The sequence below is a fragment of the Vicugna pacos genome, chromosome 4 (genome assembly GCF_048564905.1).
Source record: "Vicugna pacos chromosome 4, VicPac4, whole genome shotgun sequence".
Classification (NCBI taxonomy): domain Eukaryota; kingdom Metazoa; phylum Chordata; class Mammalia; order Artiodactyla; family Camelidae; genus Vicugna; species Vicugna pacos.
The window spans coordinates 34,621,496-34,641,077 of NC_132990.1; the positions used below are offsets into that span (position 1 = coordinate 34,621,496).

Here is a 19,582-nt window from a genome sequence, read left to right on the forward strand (position 1 = left end):
GTCATGACAGAAGCCAGGAAGGAAAGATAAACCTCAGTAACAGACTAAAGTCAGCGACTTTTACAGAGAAAATCTTTCAAGAACATCCTTCTCTTCCACAGGTGTAAATACATTAATATTTTTCACAGCATCCTTCTGAGGAAGCTGGAGGTAGTCATCATTATCTTCAATTTCAGAGCTCCTACCATAACAAGGCAATTCACAGCACTTACCCAAACCCACATAATGAGCTGTAGCTTACAACATTTTCGCGCTACTTTAAACCTCAGGTCATAAAATTCCAGATGCTCAAGGGCGTGATGCCAATGAGAAGCCATAACTAGAAACTTCATGTTTGTTAATTCTGCTCGTCAGGCTATCCGGCTGTGCTGTTTCAACTTCAACACACATTTTAACCATTTTATTTATTTATTTAGGACAAAATTTTTGCTTTACGTAGTATTAGGAGGACTAGTACAATCAGGATCAGGTTCACAGCGGAGAATGCAGACTCACCTCAATGTGCTGAAACATATATGGGTGATTGCAGATTTTTCTCAACTGCATGATAGTGTTCATCAGTGTCTTAGCACCTCCTTTCCCCTAAGAACAAGCAAAGAGAGTCAAAACAGAAGTTATGAACTGGATCACGTATCTCCAATTTTTAAAGAGTAGGCTTCCACAGAAAGAGCAAAGAGCCACAGGTCTTCTCAACAGCCTCCACCTCTTGTGGTCCGAAGTTCCCGCTACTCACACATCGTAGTTCCTGAATTAGATACAACACCTTCCTTGTGACTAACTTATCCTATAAGAGAGAATTAGGTCCGGATGATGGTTTTGGGAAATAACTGTCTATTCCCTAGGCTTCTGGGAAGACAGAAGCACGAACAGATAGATGCCCAGGAAATGAAATTGGATTTTAAAACCTTCTAAAATGCTACCCCATCCTCAGGCACATATATTTTGTGCAGAATTGACCTGAGCAGAGCTAACTACTTTGGAGATACAAACATAAAATGGTGTTTATTTCTAACTGCCCCAATGCAGTGTGCAGTTAAAAGGCTAAGAGATTCCCTTCAGCAGCAACAACAGCTACAAAAAAGGCCCAGCAATTTCTCTCCACAAATCAGCAGCCGCTGCGATGCTTGCTGGGAGCGTCCGGTGTCACAGCCGCAAGAAGACACATGGTGGCAGCCTGAGTAGCATCATCTTCCACAACGCACCTTCTTATCTTTCTCAGAACCATCTGTGAGGAGGATCCCTTTGGCTTGCATGTGACGATACAAAATCTTCTGCAGAGCTGACATGTCACACTTGATCACATATTCAACCTGGGGAAAAAGAAAAGCAAGCAGGTAAGAGCAGGAGAGAGAAGGTGCCTGTTCTAAGACTGTTGAGACAGGGCTGTTGGTGGCACTCCTGGAACCGTGAAGCTCTCTCTCTTTCCCCTTCTCATGAAGTGCGGGGTGGGAAGTGGTGGTGATGGAGGGGACTACAGCCATCTGTGCTGAAGGTACCACTATGACAAAGGGACCTTAGAAAGGTTATACGTAATAGAGGCTATGAAATTTCTTGACTTATTCCATATTTTAGAGAGAGACAGAGACCGAGAGAGACAGAGAACTGGCTTGCAAACTGTTCAAATTCAAAGAAGTTCAATACAGAGTTTTGTTTTGTTTTGTTTTTCAGTATTTCCTCTGCTTCTCAACTATACCCCCTTTCACATGAACATAATAGTTTTAGGAAAAACAGTGCCTGGCCAATAACCTATGATTTTCTTTGTAAAACATTTTTTAGATGGTCATACGTGGCTACCTCCCAATGCTGATCCTAAAAGGAGATTTAGAAGAGCCCTAGGTTGACTAAACGTAATTAACCTCTGCTTTTGAAAGATGAGAGGATACTGTCCAGTGAGGATACCAGGGGAGGGAAAGGAATTAATCCACAATCAGATGCAACTTTATGACCATCTTTTTTAGAGCAAGGCCTTGTGCGTGTCCATCTGCAATCACAGGAAAACCCAATTGAAAACAGGTAAAGGGAGTTCACGTGCTGGTGGCCTCCCACACACCTGCATGCTCCTAATGCATAAGATCTGCCTTGATTATTTCCTATCATTGTTTTTCTTTATTAAAAAAATCCCCAGAATACAAATGCACAATTTTCATAATAAACATCAAATAAATGCCTAGAAATCTGCAGAAAGTGATTAAAAACAAATCAGCAAGCTGCCTAATGTTCAACAAACTGATGAAAAATGACCAGGTTATTTTCGGCTCCGAAGGCCAGGATGAGAAGGTCACAGATGAAGAGAAGTTGAATATTCATTCAATTGTTGCTTTAGAAGGACCCTGTCAGGCCAGATGGAACCGCCATTAATAGCCTTTTGCCACCAGTTTTGATGCACCAGATCAGATTCGAGAAAGGCTGGCTCTTTTGCAGAAAAGTTAAGAAAAGCAAGCGACCTGCCATAAACTTGTCTTAGTTTTCAACAACCTTCATGGCCAGCGAGGGGAAAAAAAAATCTCCAAGTTTAATGAATAAGGATGCACTTAGCACAGGCTTGGTGTTTCATATACCTGATCATGTCATATTTTTAAAGTACTTTGACTTTTTCAAGAGCTATTGGTGCTCAATGAAACGTGATCATGGCGAAGAAAAATGTTAAACAACCTCAGACGTTAACAAGTATAATGATAAAAATGAGATTTAAGGGGAATATTATTGAGCTCTTTCTATGGACCAGGCCCCGTGCAAACAAGCTCTACGTGCCTTTTCTCATTTTACCACACAAGAGCTGTAGGAGAGAGCCACAGTTAGTGGGGTGTGGATTTTCTAGATGAGGTACCCACGCATCAGACTGGGTTGAACTGATGCCGCTATGTAACAATGCACTTAGCGCTGAACCACACTCCACTTTCTTAAGTTCTAGGCTGGGGATGACCAAGGAGACGTTCAGGCTTCCCAGGTCCGCCCTGATGTTCACCTTCACCTGGGCCTCCCTGCCAGCCAGCTTGCGCACACCTTCCTGAGCGTGGGAAGGACGTCTGAGGCTTGCCTGTAAGTGCGGTCAGAGATGGAGATCCACCATGAGGGACCCTCAGCCCCTTCCCGTCAGTCAGCTGCTGCTGAGAGCTGGCGGAAAAGGAGTCTGGGAAGCAGGATGCATGTATATTGAGGCCACGCAGACAGGGATGTCAACCATCCCCACAGCAGCCAGGTCAGCAGAGAGGCGAGCTCATCCCTAGAATCTGACAGCTGCTGTGACCAGTCACCCCATAATCCTTATAAACTGCAAAAGTTTGGATTTTTATATAAAGGATTTTCCTAAAACAGGGCATACTTTCAACTTGCAATGTGTGTGTGTGTGTGTGTGTGTGTGTGTGTGTGTGTATGTGTGTTTTTAAAAGCCTGTCTCTATTAGCCAGTTCTAGACATAAGTAAACAAGATGAAGAAGTTTTACAGAATGAATAAATGAAGAACTTCAGTTAATTGCCTTTTATAGCTCTTCTAAAGTAACAAACGGGGGTATGGGACAAATGAAAACCTCTAACACTCCAGCTCTGCAACTTGCAGGACCACAGCTACAGTACGCTGGGAGGTTGTTCAAGGCAGTCACATGACCGCTGTGCCCATTCTCCAGCTCATTCAGTAACTCAGGTCCACACTGAACAGAAAGAGGGTTATCCAGAGATGCCAAGACCACAGGAAGTTAAAGAAATATCAACAGCATCCAGTCTCCAAGACGCATTCACTAGCAAAATACAATACCTGAGTATTTAGGCTTTTGCTGGGATAAACATGGTGTAAGAACCTTGTCAATATGTAATGTTTTCAGACTGCTAATGAACAGGGGGTTAGGGAACAAATCTCTCTCACAGCAAACTGATCAACTTTGTACACTATCTTGCCAACTTCCACTTAAAAATGAACAGGATGAACCAAATCTGTCCAAAAAACAGAGTTATTACACAGAAAAACACAATGATGCAAAACACACATTTCAGAATTGGCTCGTCTAAAGAGAAAAGTCCCATCAAACTAACTCATACAACAAATAGTGTACAATGCCAAATGATCTATGTTTAAGAGAATGAAAGTTAGAACTCCCAATATGTGTGATTCCAAAATACAATCAGAAACATATTAAACAAATACCCAAATCTAACCAAAAAAATGTAGAGCTAAGGGGCTCAAAAGACATTCTAAGGCACTGAAAAGTTAGTGTCCAAAAAGTAATCTGAAAAACATTTGCTGGAAATGTTCACAGGAACTTAGACGATGTGTCTGTCTGTAATTTGCAGGAACTCCATTTTTCACTTACTATCAGAACAGCGCTATCACAAGCATCAAATATTAAACAAACATATGTCCGAGAAACCTGGCAAATGTGTATGAGGCCCTTTGATAACAATGCAAGTCCCCAAGCTCATAACCTTATTTGGCTCACAAGCAGAACACTTCTATGGAGCCGGTAAGAGTGAACTCAGTGAGGTTAGTGAAAAAAGGCTAAAGTTAAAATACAAGGCTAATGGATGTAATGTTACATTAATGTAAGTGAAAACTAAATGTGGTGAGACACAATTGACTCTGGTAATTTTATAAAAGCTGCCCCCATTGCTTGCTTTTGGAAACAAAGATGAAATGCTGAAGTTCCCCTTCTCTCTCTATCCTACCTTCTCTACTTCTATCTAACAAAAAAAAGTACTTCATGGTGTTTCCCAGACTCCTCGAACTGAAAATACAAGCCTGCAGTTTCAGAAACACAATTTCAGGTGCAGATACTTCAAATACATTGGCAGGGGAAGGAGCCACAACGGCTGAACTTGCAAAACCTACTTTTTCTGGAAGCTGGGATTCCACTTCTTTCTTCAGTCTCCTCAGTAAAAATGGTCTCAACACCTTATGCAGACGTCTGATGATCAATATAGTTTCTTCTTCATTTAAGTCCACCTACAAGAAAACCTTAGATGAATTTGATCTTTTTGTTTTTTAAAAAAGGATGTTTCATGTAATAACTCTTTGTGCTACATTTATTATTGGTTTCAATACATGATTGAAATTTTATGTGCATAAAGGCCGGGTTTATACCCGTCATGTACACATCAGAATTCTGTTCCCACCTGCCTACCAGGTGGTAATAAAACAGCCTCTAAATGGGTGTCTTTGTCTTACTGCTGAGTTCTGGGGAAAAGGGCCCAGAGCCACCAATTTTAAATCAGTTGTGTTAACAGCTCAGAATTTTATGGGATATGATTGCAAGAAAGGCTGGCTAAAGACGGGTAGGACACGGGTAATAGGGCAACAGTGAATGTGTTTGTTCTTCCTTAAAATTGAAGCATTAAGTTAGGCTCTTAACTTCGTCTGTCTCAGATGCAGGAACGTACCAAGGGAGCAAGGCTTGAACACAAAAAGCAGAACAAGGGTAGATCCAGTTTATGCTGGTGGGTTTCTAAGCCCCTCTACTTGACTCTTCCTTTGCTCAGCTCTCATCTTGTTCAAGTTCAGTCCTATTGATAAAGCCTCTGCTTTCTCTTTCACCTTCCTCAATTAGCCTCTAGGGGGCAGAGCTGGTTGACATTACTTCCTACAAATGGGCAAGCCAACGAATTACTGACAAAAGGCCAAAGTACCTATAACATACCTCAGAATTAAAGGGCCAAATCGCTCTGACATAAATTTCCCTAAGGCATTTTAAGTGGCTTTTCATTCCAATAGTTAAGAAACCCCTAATCAAAAGGACAGGTACCTATTTCTTTTCTGGCAACGGCCCATGTTTCCTTCCACAAATGAGCTCTAAGAGAAGACAGTGGAAGGAATGGTAGTAAGAAATTTGAAAATGGGAACTCCAGGATTTGAGGAGTATTTATATACCCACAAAACAGGCTCACCCTAACATCTGAAAACAATGTATAAAGAAAATTAGTATAAATTCATTTGGTTTTACACACCAACCATTTATGTGGAAACGGTTTAAAGGGAAGTCCAAATTTATAACAAGAACTTTTTTTTTTTTAAGGTTTGTGTTCAGTAGGTTGAGTTGTGGTTAAATTGAGTCAGCAAACATCTCTGTGTTTATCCCCCGGTGGCCCAGAGCAGTTACGCATTCCACCAGTCAGGAACACCCTCTGTTGGCCTGGTTGACACACTGGCAAAAAGATGAAGGGATGATGACACCCTGGATCCCAGATCCTAGCGTCACAGATCCATCACTAGGTCCATTTTCTTAGGACAGAAAAATAAGCCTGGTATGAGAACACATCCGTCCACTGACTGGCTTCCTAGTACTGTAAAACCACTCTCTGGGTTTTCTGTGGCTCTCCTGTTCTCAGCGTTAGCGCTTTTCATTTCATTCCATGGTCATGCAGTGGGAAAAATAAAAGTTAGACCAGTACCCTCTCTCCAGTCATGGCAAACGGAGCGTTAAACCACTGTTCAAAAGTGCTGCAGCTCTTAAAAATTGTGGGGAGGAGGAAGTTGAGGAGGGCCCAGAGTTCTGGGAGCTTATTCTGCAGCGGGGTCCCGGTCAAGAGGATCCTTCTGGGGGCCACATAGTGAGTGTTCAAGACCTGAGTCAGCTTGCAGTGGTGATTCTTCATTCGGTGGCCTTCGTCCACGATCATGTATTTCCACCGAATCTACAACGGAAGAGGGAGGGCCGACACGTGGTGAGCACGGGAAAACACAGCGGCTTCCGACAGGCCAGTGGTGGTGTGGAAAACCAAAGAGCCCGTGCCTGGTACGTGAAACAGCACGATGCGCCTTAGGATAAAAGACTCTTAACAGTCTACTTCCCACACCTGACAGATCACGTCAAACAGCGTGTAACGATGAAATCACTCTTCTGCAGAGAAGGGAACTTGGGCCCAGAATGAAATGGTGCGGCCAGGACTAGCTCCTGTGTCTCCCCATCCACTACTCCTTCTGTGAATGCCGTGTCAGGACAGCTATCCCAGATTTAATGGCCATGTTACCTCTGCTCATAGTAAGTACAGAATATAGCATCCCCCTTGAAGCACAAGTTGATGACTGGTTTCTCCAAGATGGTATCAGCAGGTACCTGCAGCTTCAAGCCTTTTTCTCTATTACCTGGGCTGCCTACTACCTTGGCTTGTGTTCTTTCATTATTTTTTAATTTGAACTAGTTGCTAACATTTAAAAGCTGGAATATTTCACATAAAAATCTGGACAGCTGGCTTCTTTTTAAAAAATTGTAAAATCTGGCAACCTGGATCTCTTATTTCACACATCTTACTTACCTGCCAGGTCTTGGACCCTTATTTCAAGATGTCTGACCGTGAAATGCTATACTTACTGGCAGAGAGGGCAGTGCTAACATATCATTCCTCTGTTTACGCCAAAACTTCAGAATTAAACACAATATATTCCCCCAGCATGACGATCACTTCAAAGATAAAGGATCACCAATATGACATAACCTTCCTTCCTAAGTCTACACACAGTCCCTTTCCTCTTATAGCTGACCCTGCAGCCCTCTTCAAGGTCATTGTTTCTTAAAGTGAGAACAATGAGGAATATTCCACTAAGCCTATTCATTCTCTATAAAACAGCAGTCATGGCCAAGAAAAGCATCTGGTGCTCAGATGTCCCTGGATGCTGCTGAAAAGCTCCGAGAGAGAGGAGGGAGCCAGCAGAGCTTTCTGCAGCGTCCTCGCCGCCCTCATTAGGAGCACCAGGGAAGTCAGGGGGAAGGAAAGAAGATCACCAGTCAGGCTGCGACGTTCAGGTGAAAGAAACCACCTGAGTTTTGATTCTTCCCTCCTCAACCCACTCTAAGAAAATTGTTTAAGAATAATTAAAGTGGTACGATCGGTTGTCCCAGGCTGACCAAGAGCGTGAAAAGAGGCCAGGAGATAACAAATGCATTGAAACAAAGGGAGGGTATAGCTCAGTGGTAGAGTGCATGCTCAGCATGTGTGAGGTCCTGGGTTCAATCCCCAGGACCTCCGTTTAAAAAAACTAGTAAATAAATAAACGTAATCACCCCTTCACAAAATGCATTTAAACAAACATTCTAAGTCTACTTTCCTGCCTAATTTAGCTTATGAAATAACAGACAAGGAATCAGAGGCCTAAGATTTTGCTACTGGGTCTACTGCTAATTAGGTCTTCCAGTCGGGAAAAAGTCACTACCCCTTTCCAGAACTTCATTTCTCCAGCAACAAATAAAAGCGATACATCTCGTTACCAGGCTTCTCCGATGAATTTTGAAATACATATGCAGAAGACACAATATGAATTTTTTTAAAGGGTCTCAATCGTACAAACACATTCCCACAGTTATACTGAAAGCACGTCATTTCTGACACTGCCAAATTCATCTCGGAGTTTGAAGAACAGGAACACAGCATTGTTGCTGGTGCCGTATCAATTATTAAACCTCCCCCGGGAACCCATTTCCTTTATGTTACTTCCTAGATGCCATGAAGGAGACCTTCCGTTCCCAGAGCAAAGGTTTAATGCAGAGATAGAACAGACCCCAGAAACAGGGATTCTGTTCAATTCTAGCCATAACTTAGTTTCAGATTATAGTGCTTTCAAAACACCACAGGATAGAAGAAATTACTAAAGGGGAAAAAATTAAGTTTTCCTACGTGCTACATGACAGACAGGACTTCCATCACTCTATACGAGTGTATTAGGAGGCAAGGTGATGTAAGTGGAAGAGAAATTTCTACTTTTTGGCTAAAGGACAACTTAGGACATACAAATTAGCAGACATGTAGGTCACAGGTAGAAAACAACTCTCTCCCAGTTCCAAATAAACAGTCACAGAAACAGCCCAGAGGAATTCAAACGATAATAGCCCAATATTTTACTGAGAAAAACCTGAAACAGGGATAGTACAAAAGCTGCCGCTTGGATAAGTGTTCATATGGAGAAGCCCATATGGAGAGATGCCTACTCATCTTTGGAGAGACAAAGGCACAAGAGGAATGAAATGACGCTACTGACAATATCCCAGGGCAACAAAAACAATTATTTCTTCCACAAGCATGATGTTCTGGGCTGTTGGAGAGAAAAAGAGTTGCAGAAGGAACCCAGGTACATTTTTTAAGAGATGTAAACTCATTAACTATGAGAGGCTAGGAAAGAATCTCCGGATCAATGACACACTAAAAGAAAAAAAAAAGCATGCATAAAATTAAAAACCCATGACCAAAATACATCCGACTCTTTGGAAAAAAAAGAGAGAGAGGGAGAAAGATAAGCCATCTAATGATCAAATTATACTAGTGGGTATAATTTGGGGAATACTTTACACGCCAGTGCAATGGTCCGTAATCAGGGCTAAAAGAATTTTTTTAAACATACCTTTGCAAGGATGTGCTTGTCTTTTATAATGTACTCATAAGTAGTCAGGAGGACGTTGAATTTGCCACTCCGGAGCTGGGGGACGAGAGAGCGACGCATGGCAGGGGTGCCCTGAATGGGAAGAAAAAATAGATGTCTCTCACGCGATGGAAGTGCATGTGCCTTGTCCCTCACTATCCATGGCTTAATGGAGCCCAGACACGTGACTAAGGATGGCACATACATGCAATTATCATACACGGTCCATTATCCGGGAAGAAAGTGCTTGGCAAAATCGCACACGCATCTGGACACTTTTCAGACCCTTAAGGAGAGGCTTTCCCGCTGAAGACCGAGGGAAGGCAGGGAGAGGAAAGGAAATTACGGTGACCTCACGGTAGCAGAGAACCCGCCGCTCTGCTGAAAGGCTCCGTTTCCGCGGGAGCGGACAGCAGGCACCCGGGGAACTGCCGAACTTTGCAGGGGCAGCGGGCATGGCGGCGGCAGCACGCGGGATTGTGATATTTGTCATTTGTATTACTCTCATCAGAAACCTCGCAATATGATAATTAACAATTTTCTTCTGCTTTTCACTATCTGAAAGTAATTATGGTTTATTACAGTAATCTTCTTGGGATGATTAACTCTCACTGTTTAGTACATGATGTACATGACAAAACTTTACAACCAAATACAGTTCACAGATGTGCATATGGGATGAAGAAAATAGGGTCTATTTTTCGCTTTTCCACATTTATGTATAAATACAGCATTCCAAACCTTGTAAGAAATTTTCACCACAGAAGGAGCCCATTTGTCAAATTCATATGTCCAGTTAGATAGAGTCCTATAGAACAAAAGAGACATTTGTATAAAACACAGACATTTGTATAAAAATCAGTGGTCAAAAAGATGTTCTTACTCACTTTCAGGCCTCACCTTAAAAGGGGCTAGAGAATATAAAATATCTCAACTACGTATTTATTTCAAAGGTGTGGAAATAAGAGATAAGTTAGAAATAAACTGCCACAAAGCATGACAAATTTGTTTGTGGGTTCATAAGAAAAAAATTAAAGAATGCACAAACATAGAGGGCAAAAAAAAATCCTTAATTTTAATACTGAAAAATAGCAATTACCACAGTGATTTCGGAACTCTAGAAACAGCCATATCAAGTTCAGAGAAAAGCTGAGTTCGGAAAAACAAAGTATAAAAGAACATCAAAATATTAAATAAATCTGTCAAGAGGGAGCGGGGGAAAAATATTGAATGCCGTTTTTAGAGATCTGAAAGCATCAATGTTATATGTGAATCAGAACATGCAAAATATAGATAAAACAGCAAAACATATGTTCAAAATGTAGATAACACAGAAAGAATGTCTAAATATCACGGATTCAAAAAATACAAATTAAAGAGGCCTGCAAATCATTCTCATTTAGACAAAATTTGAAGGAAATACTAAAATAGAGTATTTCTTCTCAAGGTCCAAGTCTGCAATCACTGTAGATCTCAGTGAACAGTACTGCAACCTCACACCCACAGCCAGAGACACCACCCTCCAGGGAGGGCAGTTTTCAACAGGTATTCCTTCTCTCAGGAGTGTCTGCTAAAGACCCACCAGGAGCCTGCAGGGGGCGAGGCCCTGGGAATTTAATGGAGAACAGCGCAGATCGGTCCTTATGAAACAACAAAATCACTGCAGATAAACTGCACGAACTGAGGGCAGTTTAATGCAAAATTCACAGCAATGATTTTGACTTAGATTCCACTTTAAAAGAGACACCAAAGGACGATTTAAGAATATATAATTTTTGAATATGTGTAACCTTTGGGAAATGGAACAAGAATAAAAAATCAAAGAAATCTTTAAAAAAAAAATCAAAAGCTTCTGGCTTTTTCAGCCACTTTAGGGGCGACAATGAATAAGACGCACTGTGCAGTGTGCAATGCTAAGGGCTGGTCTGATCACTCCATCCTGTGCTCAACTAGCTAATCAAAGAGGCTGGGGTGGGGAATGAAAACCTAACACCAGATTGCAGGCTGTCAGTGATCCCACTGCGGGCTACAATTCTGCCCTAAACAAGACACAAGGGCAAACTGTGAACAGGGCAGGCTGCCGCCTAAAGACAGAGAACCGCAGAACCAAGGGCTCTACTCACGAAAGGGGCACAATGATGAGATAGGGGCCGTTGAGTCTTTTGTGCTCCATCAGGTAAGTGATGAGTGCGATGGTCTGAATGGTCTTTCCCAGCCCCATTTCATCAGCTAAGATCCCGTTCAGATTGTTATTATACAGAGAAACCATCCATTCCAGGCCCTGGAGCTGCAATGAAGAGTAATTGCTTCAATTACCCAAGATCTGCACAGGTAATTAATACTAATACAACTCAAGTGACGCTGTGACTTCTTAACTCTGCGGTGCCACACGTTGGATTTCCCACTGTAGGGAAGCGGGGGAAGAAGCACCAACACAAAACAAATTTCGAATACGAGCCTGTAATCATCTCTGCTGCTTGGCAGGTGCTGAGTGCTAATCAGATTTAGAAATGATGGGCTGGAGCGGACTGGGGGGATCTTAAGCAGCTTTGCTGTTCATCCCTAGTTAGCATTTCACAGCGTATGACATTCTGGAATTATTATCAATGAAGAAAACCCAAACTAAAGTCCATCCCCACCACTCCAAAAGCAAAAAGCCAACGAGAGGATTAAACAAAAACAAACCAGAAGGCAGCTTTGGCACTGGGATCACAGGTCATTATAAACGGCCTTCTTGGTAACGAAGAGGCTCCCCTCGGTGTAGGATCCCCTTAAGTGTGGAGGTGGAGTGACCAGGGAGCCAGGGCCACCTGCTGGACCCACAGGAGGGCACTTCCTGGGGGAGAAAGCTCCCAGGCATCACGTGGAAACTCTGCAATGGAGGTGCTGCTCCCCAAGGGCAGCTGACTGTCAGGAAACGTGCTCAGCATATTTATAAAGTACAAAAGCACAGCACCAGAGGCACAGCTTGGATTTCCCATGTTGAGCACAAGAAAGACTGGGTGAAAACACAAAACTGTTCAACTCCCGTCTCCCAACCACCAGTCCCCTTCCACCACATCACAAATGACAGGATCAACTCTCACTCTCTCCCTCTCTCTCATTTAGCTTGCTAATGAATTTACTCTTAGGGAAATGTTAATTTTCATTTGTTTTATGTAAAAACAGAGCTAGTCATTCTTTTATTTTAAATATTTATGAAATGGTTATTCTGTGCAAAGGACCATGCAAGGAGCTAAAGCAGGTGGGTACCTCGGTGTGTGAAATGCACACCTCCCTCCAGAAGGCTGCGGTCAAAGAGGAGACAATAAGCCATCCGTGTACCAAGAAGAAGTTGGCAATGCCAATGCCACACATATAAAAGTTTCTTTTACGAAGAGCATTGCCGTGGTTTGAAGAAATTACTTGGATAAGCCATTGGGGGCGCCACTTGTACCACGCAAGACCTGAGTCAGCCTAAAGGTTTCTGCAGAACAACAGCAACACTGCGAGATGAGAGGGGTCAGTGCCAGGGTGCCCACGTGACTGGCTGGCACGGGACAGTCCTGGGTGGCACCTATTATCAGTAATAAGGGCCCCTCTTTGTTCTCATGAGGATCCAGACTTGGAACAGTAAACTATACGTTACCCCTAGTCACATCTGAGAGTATTTCCCATATTTATTTAACCACAGAACCTGTTTCCCCCTTTCTTTTGGAGGCATATCTCATGGGACAGTTGTCCCAAGGAACACTCTTCAGGAAACACTACAAAGTGGCAGGAGGTAGAAGACAGGGGCAGACCTCACCCCAGACAGGTCACATGAAACACCCCTCATGTTCACAGTCTAGCTTCATCAAAGCACGGACGCTCACCACTTTCCTGTGCCTTAAAAAAAACAACGAAAAAAACCCCGTATACATAGCAGGTAGCGACTCGCAGGTGGCTGAGCCCACAGTGCTCAACCTCAGCCATCACCAGAAACTTTGAAGACAGACATACTTCATTTACTTCAAAAAAAAGGGCACAGATTTTCCCTCCACTCATAGAACGTGCCTGGGTTTTTCCATCTGGAAGGGATCCATGATAAAATGGTTCCAAATGTTAAGCCAGGGTTGCCGAAAAGACGATTCATCCCCAAACCATAAAAGAGAAAGCAGGGGTGCCGGGGTGAAGACGGTAAACGGCACACTCTACCGCGAGAACTCCAGGCGCAGTGGGGAGACCGGCCATCGTAGAAGCAGGTGACCCGAAACGTCACACCACCATCAAAGCTCTTAAGCAACAGGCATGAGCACCACACACCGCTACTAAAATCGGGTAGAAGACGGTGGCTTACGGAGAAAACACAAACCCCGCCAGTTACCTGGTAATGCTTCAGGGTCCCGTTAATGAGGAGGGCGGACTGCTTCTCCACCCTCTCCGAGATGGCGTGCGCCACTGTGTAGTAGGACTGGGAGCCCCTGGCGCTGTACTGCATGCTGTACTCGTCGTCCACGTCCTGTTTAGCCGTCCTGAGGCAGAGGAAGCTGAGAGTCAAGCGTGAGAACCAAGAGCCTAAAAGAGCTGCGGTAAGCCTACGTCTATTTACCACCTACTCATGCCTGGCGGTTCAAACACATTATCTGTGACCCTTGCAAAACAGCAAGCAAGGCAGACGTTATCATGATGATCCCCGTTTTATGCAGGTGCAGAACTGCCGGCTCAGAGAGGTGCATGAATCTGCCCGGGTCACGAGGAAGGTGGTGGCGTCAGGATGGGACTACGGGCCAGATGCACCTCCAGTGACCACTCTGAGCGGCAACCCGACACCTGCAGATTCGCACCTTGCCAGTGAAGCTGTCCTAGGCCCTTAAAGTACAAAGATTAAATCCTACCCACAGAGCACTGCCTCAAGCCTGGAAGACAGGTGAGAGGGGGCCGAAGGTGATGCTAAAGAGCCGGGAAAGAGGGAAGGTAGTCTTCTATTTTCTACGCCCTGTTAAGGAACTAGTGGGTTATTCTACAGGCAATGAATGAGGAGCCCTCCAGGGGTCCTTAAGACCTTCAGTGAAGAAGGCGGGGCCGACAGGTAAAACAAAGGTTCCTGAAGGGGGCGTTCAGCTCTGGAACAAAATGAGAACAAATTCATATTCGAATGTCTATTTCTGCTGCTTTTTAATCTCATCACTCAAAAATGTTCTATTTTGCATATTATTTCACCCCAACTTTCTTTTAATACTAGAACTGTTCAAGCAAAGAGCTGTGTAGACCGCTGATGGAGACGACCACCAGGGTGAGGTGTGGAACTGGGCGCTCAAGAGAGGGGAAGAAGAGGTCCCGAGGGCTCCAGGGTGATTCAGAGACTGGGCAGGGGGGCTCGGTGGCTGACGAGCGACAGCAGCGAGGACAGTGGAGGGAGGGGCGTTTCTCACTTGGGGTTCTGGGTGAGCGTTGATGCCATTAAGGGAGGTAGGAAAGGAAATGAGGCAGCTGTCTGGAGGGGCAAACTCCACCTGGGGCGCAAGTGCAAACGACAGGTGGGGAGGCCAAGAGAGAGGGTTCGGGAAGGAGCCAAGCAGTAGGACAGCCACTGGGGCCTGGGGGCCGGGAGCTCAGTGGGAACTTCTGATGTCAGCGTTTCCAGTGGCGTGTGGCCATTGACGCCGGCTTCCTTCCTTGGACAAAATTCTCTAAAAGGTAACTCATAAAGCATAACCCTCCTGAAATGCATCTGCAAGAGAGAAAGCTCTGAGAGGCACCTACTCAATGATCTGCTTGGCGTCCTTCTCAGAAACCTCTTCACTGTTTGGATCCAGGAGTATTTTCTCTTCAGTTTCCTGCCTACTAGACTCTTCCTCCTCATCCTGGGAAAGGAACAAAGATATGAGGGAGAACCCCTCTCAACAAGGGACTCTCTCTGGCATTTTCTCAAAAGAGAGTAAATAGTATTCAACCTCCCAAGTGAAGTGAATACAACTGAAGGAGGAAGTAAAGTTCACACATATGTAACTGAGATACCTAACACTCCATCACTCTTTAAATCACTGAAAGAAAGAAGAACAAAAGGAACCCCCTGAGGGTCCTCTGGGACCCCTGCTCCCAAGAGTAAATATGTAAAAATCATTCTGTGAGTATTTATCATTGTTTGGTCATCAGAGTCCCGTAGACCATATCTGCTCTTGCTCACTTAGAGACATCCTATACGGTTCTCTCCAAAGCCAACTGAAGAGATCTTAGTATTGTTCTTCTCATAAAAATGCTCCCAGTGGGCCCTGGATGGTCCCACACGCATCCATAGTGGAGGGACTGGAGCTTGTGAGCACGGCCTTCTGTGTGTGCTTTCTGTGGCTACTTCACAGCACACATTTCTGGATATTTCGATTAAGACTGCCAATGACTTGGCAAAGGATTCATTACCTCTCCACCTTTCAACTGTGCACTACGTTCTGCTGGCCTGTTTGAAAGCTTCACGAAATACCCATAATGTCCACTACTACCTATGGTGTTGAATCTTTCCAGATAACTGAGAATTTCCTTTAAAAGGAAGCTTAGAGAGAACAATAATTTTCCATTATTCTTTTTTTTTAATTAAGAAAAGAATTTGTTTTTTAAATGGAGATTCCAGGGATTGAACCCATGGCCTCGTGCATGCTAAGCACACGCTCTGTCACTGAGCTATACCCTCCCTGCTTCCATCATTCTTGAATGAAACGATACACACTGACATAATGGTAATGCTGACAATCAAATCTATGATCACAGACCACTGAGCCCCAAGGGCTAAACTGAGGAGTCGGCATAGCTCCCTCACGGCCAGATGAACACTGAGAGGGGACGGTGACTCGCTCGGTGACAAGGACTCGGGTGTTTGAACCCTCAGGTCAGAGTTCACTCCGTTCCCAGCTGTCTGGGGTGGTCTGCACTTGTCAGCCTCGGGATGGCACCTGTGGGTTGAGTTGCCTTCTGTCCCTCTTCTGTCCCTCCCTGGCTCTCCGGCTCAATGCGAAGTTCCTTCCAGTGGATCATTTACAGGCCCATTCATCCAAGTAAGCATAAGACACTTTTAAAATTGATTTTGTAAGCTTCAAGTATCTCAGAGAGTAGTCTACAAAAAAATAGCATGCCTCTAGAAGTATTTCCTTGTTAACAGTATGCTTTTTATTAATAAAAACTACGTAACTTTTATCATCTTTCCTCTTTGCAAAAGCAATGTGTCCATGGTAGATTGATTCAGAAAACACAAGGCTACAGAACAGAAGGAAATAACAACTGTCTTAAAATCCTGGTGAGCTGTTACTGGTAAGGCTGCTCTGATTGGTCCAGGGCATCTGTGCCGGGACCTTCTCTCACCCGAGATTCCACTACACTGGTAAACATCAGATTTCATGACTACATGCTAACAATGATCTACTAAAGGAGATAAAAATCTCCTTTCAACCTTTCTATCTGTAGTTGTTAAGCATTTTAAAGTTGATCTAAAAAATAACCTTATTATGCTTTAATTTCCACTAAACATATCCAAGATTACCACTTTAGGTTCTGGCTATATTAACTATTCCACCCAAGAGACTGAGACATGTACTTATCTTTGGGTAACAAGTAAATCCAGAGAATTCAAACAAGAATCACAGTTAAAGAAAAACCAAGAGGATCAATAAACTCATGAAACCAAGTACATGTTGCCCTTTTTGTCCAAGTTTCCAGACTTACAACTTCGAACGGGCCCAAGCATAAAGGACTTCAGACATTTTTAGGCCGTTAACCCTCAGTGCAAACCACTCAGAGGTGTGGAATTGCCTTTCCCACAGTAATCTGTCTTCAGTTCTTCTCAAAAGACTGTTCCCCATCTCCAATTTGATGCCAGCTTCTCTATTCTTGGTTTCCAATAAATTTAGAATCCAACCAGTTTCCCCATTGGCCAGCAACTCCCAAGAAGTCACCGTACCACTAGGCAGGTGCCATAAAGCTTTGGCAAAACCTCAGCCCCAGTGGTCACCCCAATGGCCAGCACTGGAGGAAGAAGGGCTAGAGGGACATGGGGGCTTCCCCATGAACTTGCAAACCAGCGAGCTCCCAGCACAGACACGTACGTACCTCCTCCTCATAGTCAGAGTCACTCTCCTCACTGTCCGATCTAGGGGCAACTTCGTAACTACAAGAAAAGGAGTGGGGAGGAGAGGAGGCTTAGTTCTGTAAATTATAATACAATATATAGATAGAGAGAGAGAGAGAGAGAGAGGATAGAGAGATAAAGCAGCACGTTCTATGTACAAATGACAAAGGCAGGTAATAATTTTAACAAAGTTCAGTAAAGATCATGTTGCTTTAGTTCCAAGATTTTGCAAGGACCACAAAAACCTAAAAAGTCAAAGAACATCAATAATTCTGCTTTAATGCCTACCCAGGATTCATTTCCAACCAGGCGTCCAGCTGACTTGCTTTGGGTGCTTCTGGGCCAAACAGGACCTTGCCGGTTTCTGTGTGAGTCACTTTGACAGGCAGGTCGCTCATCTGACTGCTCTCATCTATCGGCTAGAAAGGGGAGAACACAGCACCGCTCAGGGTTGAGACAACGCCAGCCTCCCTTGCAGTTAAGGTAACAAGACCTAAGTTCCACCAACTGGGTGCACTCACCAAGGCTCTGATTAGTACCTAGAAGGGGGTGGGAATCAGGAGGCACACTGTCGGGAGGGTACACAGTAGAAGCAGCAGCGCCGGCACCATAGCACCTGCTGTGCCGAGCCCCTGCCTGCCCCCAAGGCCACCACGGCCTCACCAAGCAGCCGCAGAGTACCACGGTAACATGTGACTGAAGTAACAGTGTAGCTCCGGGTAAGGTTCTCCGGTCTTCCGGAGAGCTGGTGAGCCACCCAGCATCCTATGAAGACGCTCCCCTCTTACTTATATTGGGCAGAGTTGATTTTTGTTATTTGCACTAAGAACCCCCCCCCCAAAAAAAACCCAGATAAGGACAACTGCAAAGTCACAGTTCCAGAGAGAATAATGGAAAGGGAAACGGAATTATAACTTGCATCATCTCATTATGCCAGGTTTGGCTCCTGCAGAAACTACGTCACTTAACCAAAACCACAGGGTACCTAGCCCAACCATGGGAACCTGTGAATGTGATAAAGCAAAGGGCTCTGCTCTGCTCATTGGCAAATGGACCAAGTCTGAGCTGACGTCCATTATTAGACTCTCAGCAAAAACTGGCATGCTCAGAAAATGAAGAGAACAAGCGAAATTGCAAAGGCTGTGTTCAACCTACTTTAGAGAACAAATTGTTTAAAGGGCCTAAAAATGGAGTAATCCTATGCAAATGAATGCTTCTGTTAAAGGGTGACTGCCCTTCTAGGAGCAGACCCCCGGGCAAGGCGTTTGTATGGAAACGCTTGATTTGTGAGGAGTTCAACTTATCTATTCCCTTCAAAGTAACAAAATTCAATGTTTACACAATTCATTAATTCCAAAGAATTTTTCCTAAATTATTCTTATTTGGAGTTAAATAAAAATGATAGGAAAAGTAGTATAATATCAGTTATCTTCCATGTCTTATAGGAAATGACCCCCCCTTCAAAAAATTGGTTCCTTCCCCCTTCTCCCTCAACAAAGCACTGTCAGAATAAGAAACAATATATTAGCAATTATCCGGAAAATAACCTTTAAAAAAAAAGGAAAGTCTGACTCCAGACTGTCTTTTTTTTCTTTCATGTGTGCTGAAGCCATGGCTGTGACACTGTGACTCCGCACATCAGGACAGCACCTCTTCCTCATTAAGGCAGAAGGTCATCGAGATGCTCACGCGATAAAGCAGGAAATACACCGCTCGCTATCACCTCCCTTGGAAAAATCATATTCCATTACCTTGAACTATTACAATACAGCTTGTTTTATTGCTTATGTCATGCTTCAAAGAAAGCTGGGGCTCACTGTAGCCGGGATTCGAACTTTGGCAAAAACACGGAATGAGCACAGCAGAGTGTGATCAAAACGTTATTTCCAAACAAACTGGGCAAGATGTCCACTTTGCCCACTTGAGCAAACGGAACATACACGTGTTAAGATTAAAAAAATAAATAAAGGTGTATGTCACAGGCCTGAGATCAGTAGCTAATTTTCCCAAGAGATAAAAGGAGATAAGAGGGCAATCACACTAACACGTTAAATCTCTCCCTGTGTGCTTGTTAATTACAGACCGATGTGAGGCATGCTTACGTAAGGCTGGGCTTTTACAAATCCGAGTTGTTTCTTGGTGCTCTAACATATAGTATTCTTCCCCCATAACAG

General features: G+C 43.8%; 1 protein-coding gene across 8 annotated transcripts in view; it reads right to left on the minus strand.

Annotated features, from left to right (window-relative positions):
* SMARCA2 (SWI/SNF related BAF chromatin remodeling complex subunit ATPase 2) overlaps nt 1–19,582 on the minus strand; it is a 160,286-nt gene that overhangs the window by 89,289 nt on the left and 51,415 nt on the right. For 7 of the 8 annotated variants that reach the window (XM_072959542.1, XM_072959544.1, XM_072959546.1 and 4 more), the window contains exons 11-21: nt 17,697–17,827; nt 17,390–17,447; nt 15,059–15,159; nt 13,680–13,827; nt 11,458–11,621; nt 10,076–10,142; nt 9,317–9,427; nt 6,376–6,618; nt 4,820–4,933; nt 1,203–1,310; nt 496–582 (exon numbers count right to left, since the gene is read on the minus strand). In XM_072959542.1, the coding sequence (XP_072815643.1) occupies nt 496–582; nt 1,203–1,310; nt 4,820–4,933; nt 6,376–6,618; nt 9,317–9,427; nt 10,076–10,142; nt 11,458–11,621; nt 13,680–13,827; nt 15,059–15,159; nt 17,390–17,447; nt 17,697–17,827 (1,332 nt within the window). The remainder of the gene's footprint in view (nt 1–495; nt 583–1,202; nt 1,311–4,819; nt 4,934–6,375; nt 6,619–9,316; nt 9,428–10,075; nt 10,143–11,457; nt 11,622–13,679; nt 13,828–15,058; nt 15,160–17,389; nt 17,448–17,696; nt 17,828–19,582) is intronic. The other variant, XM_072959549.1, reaches the window with a different exon arrangement.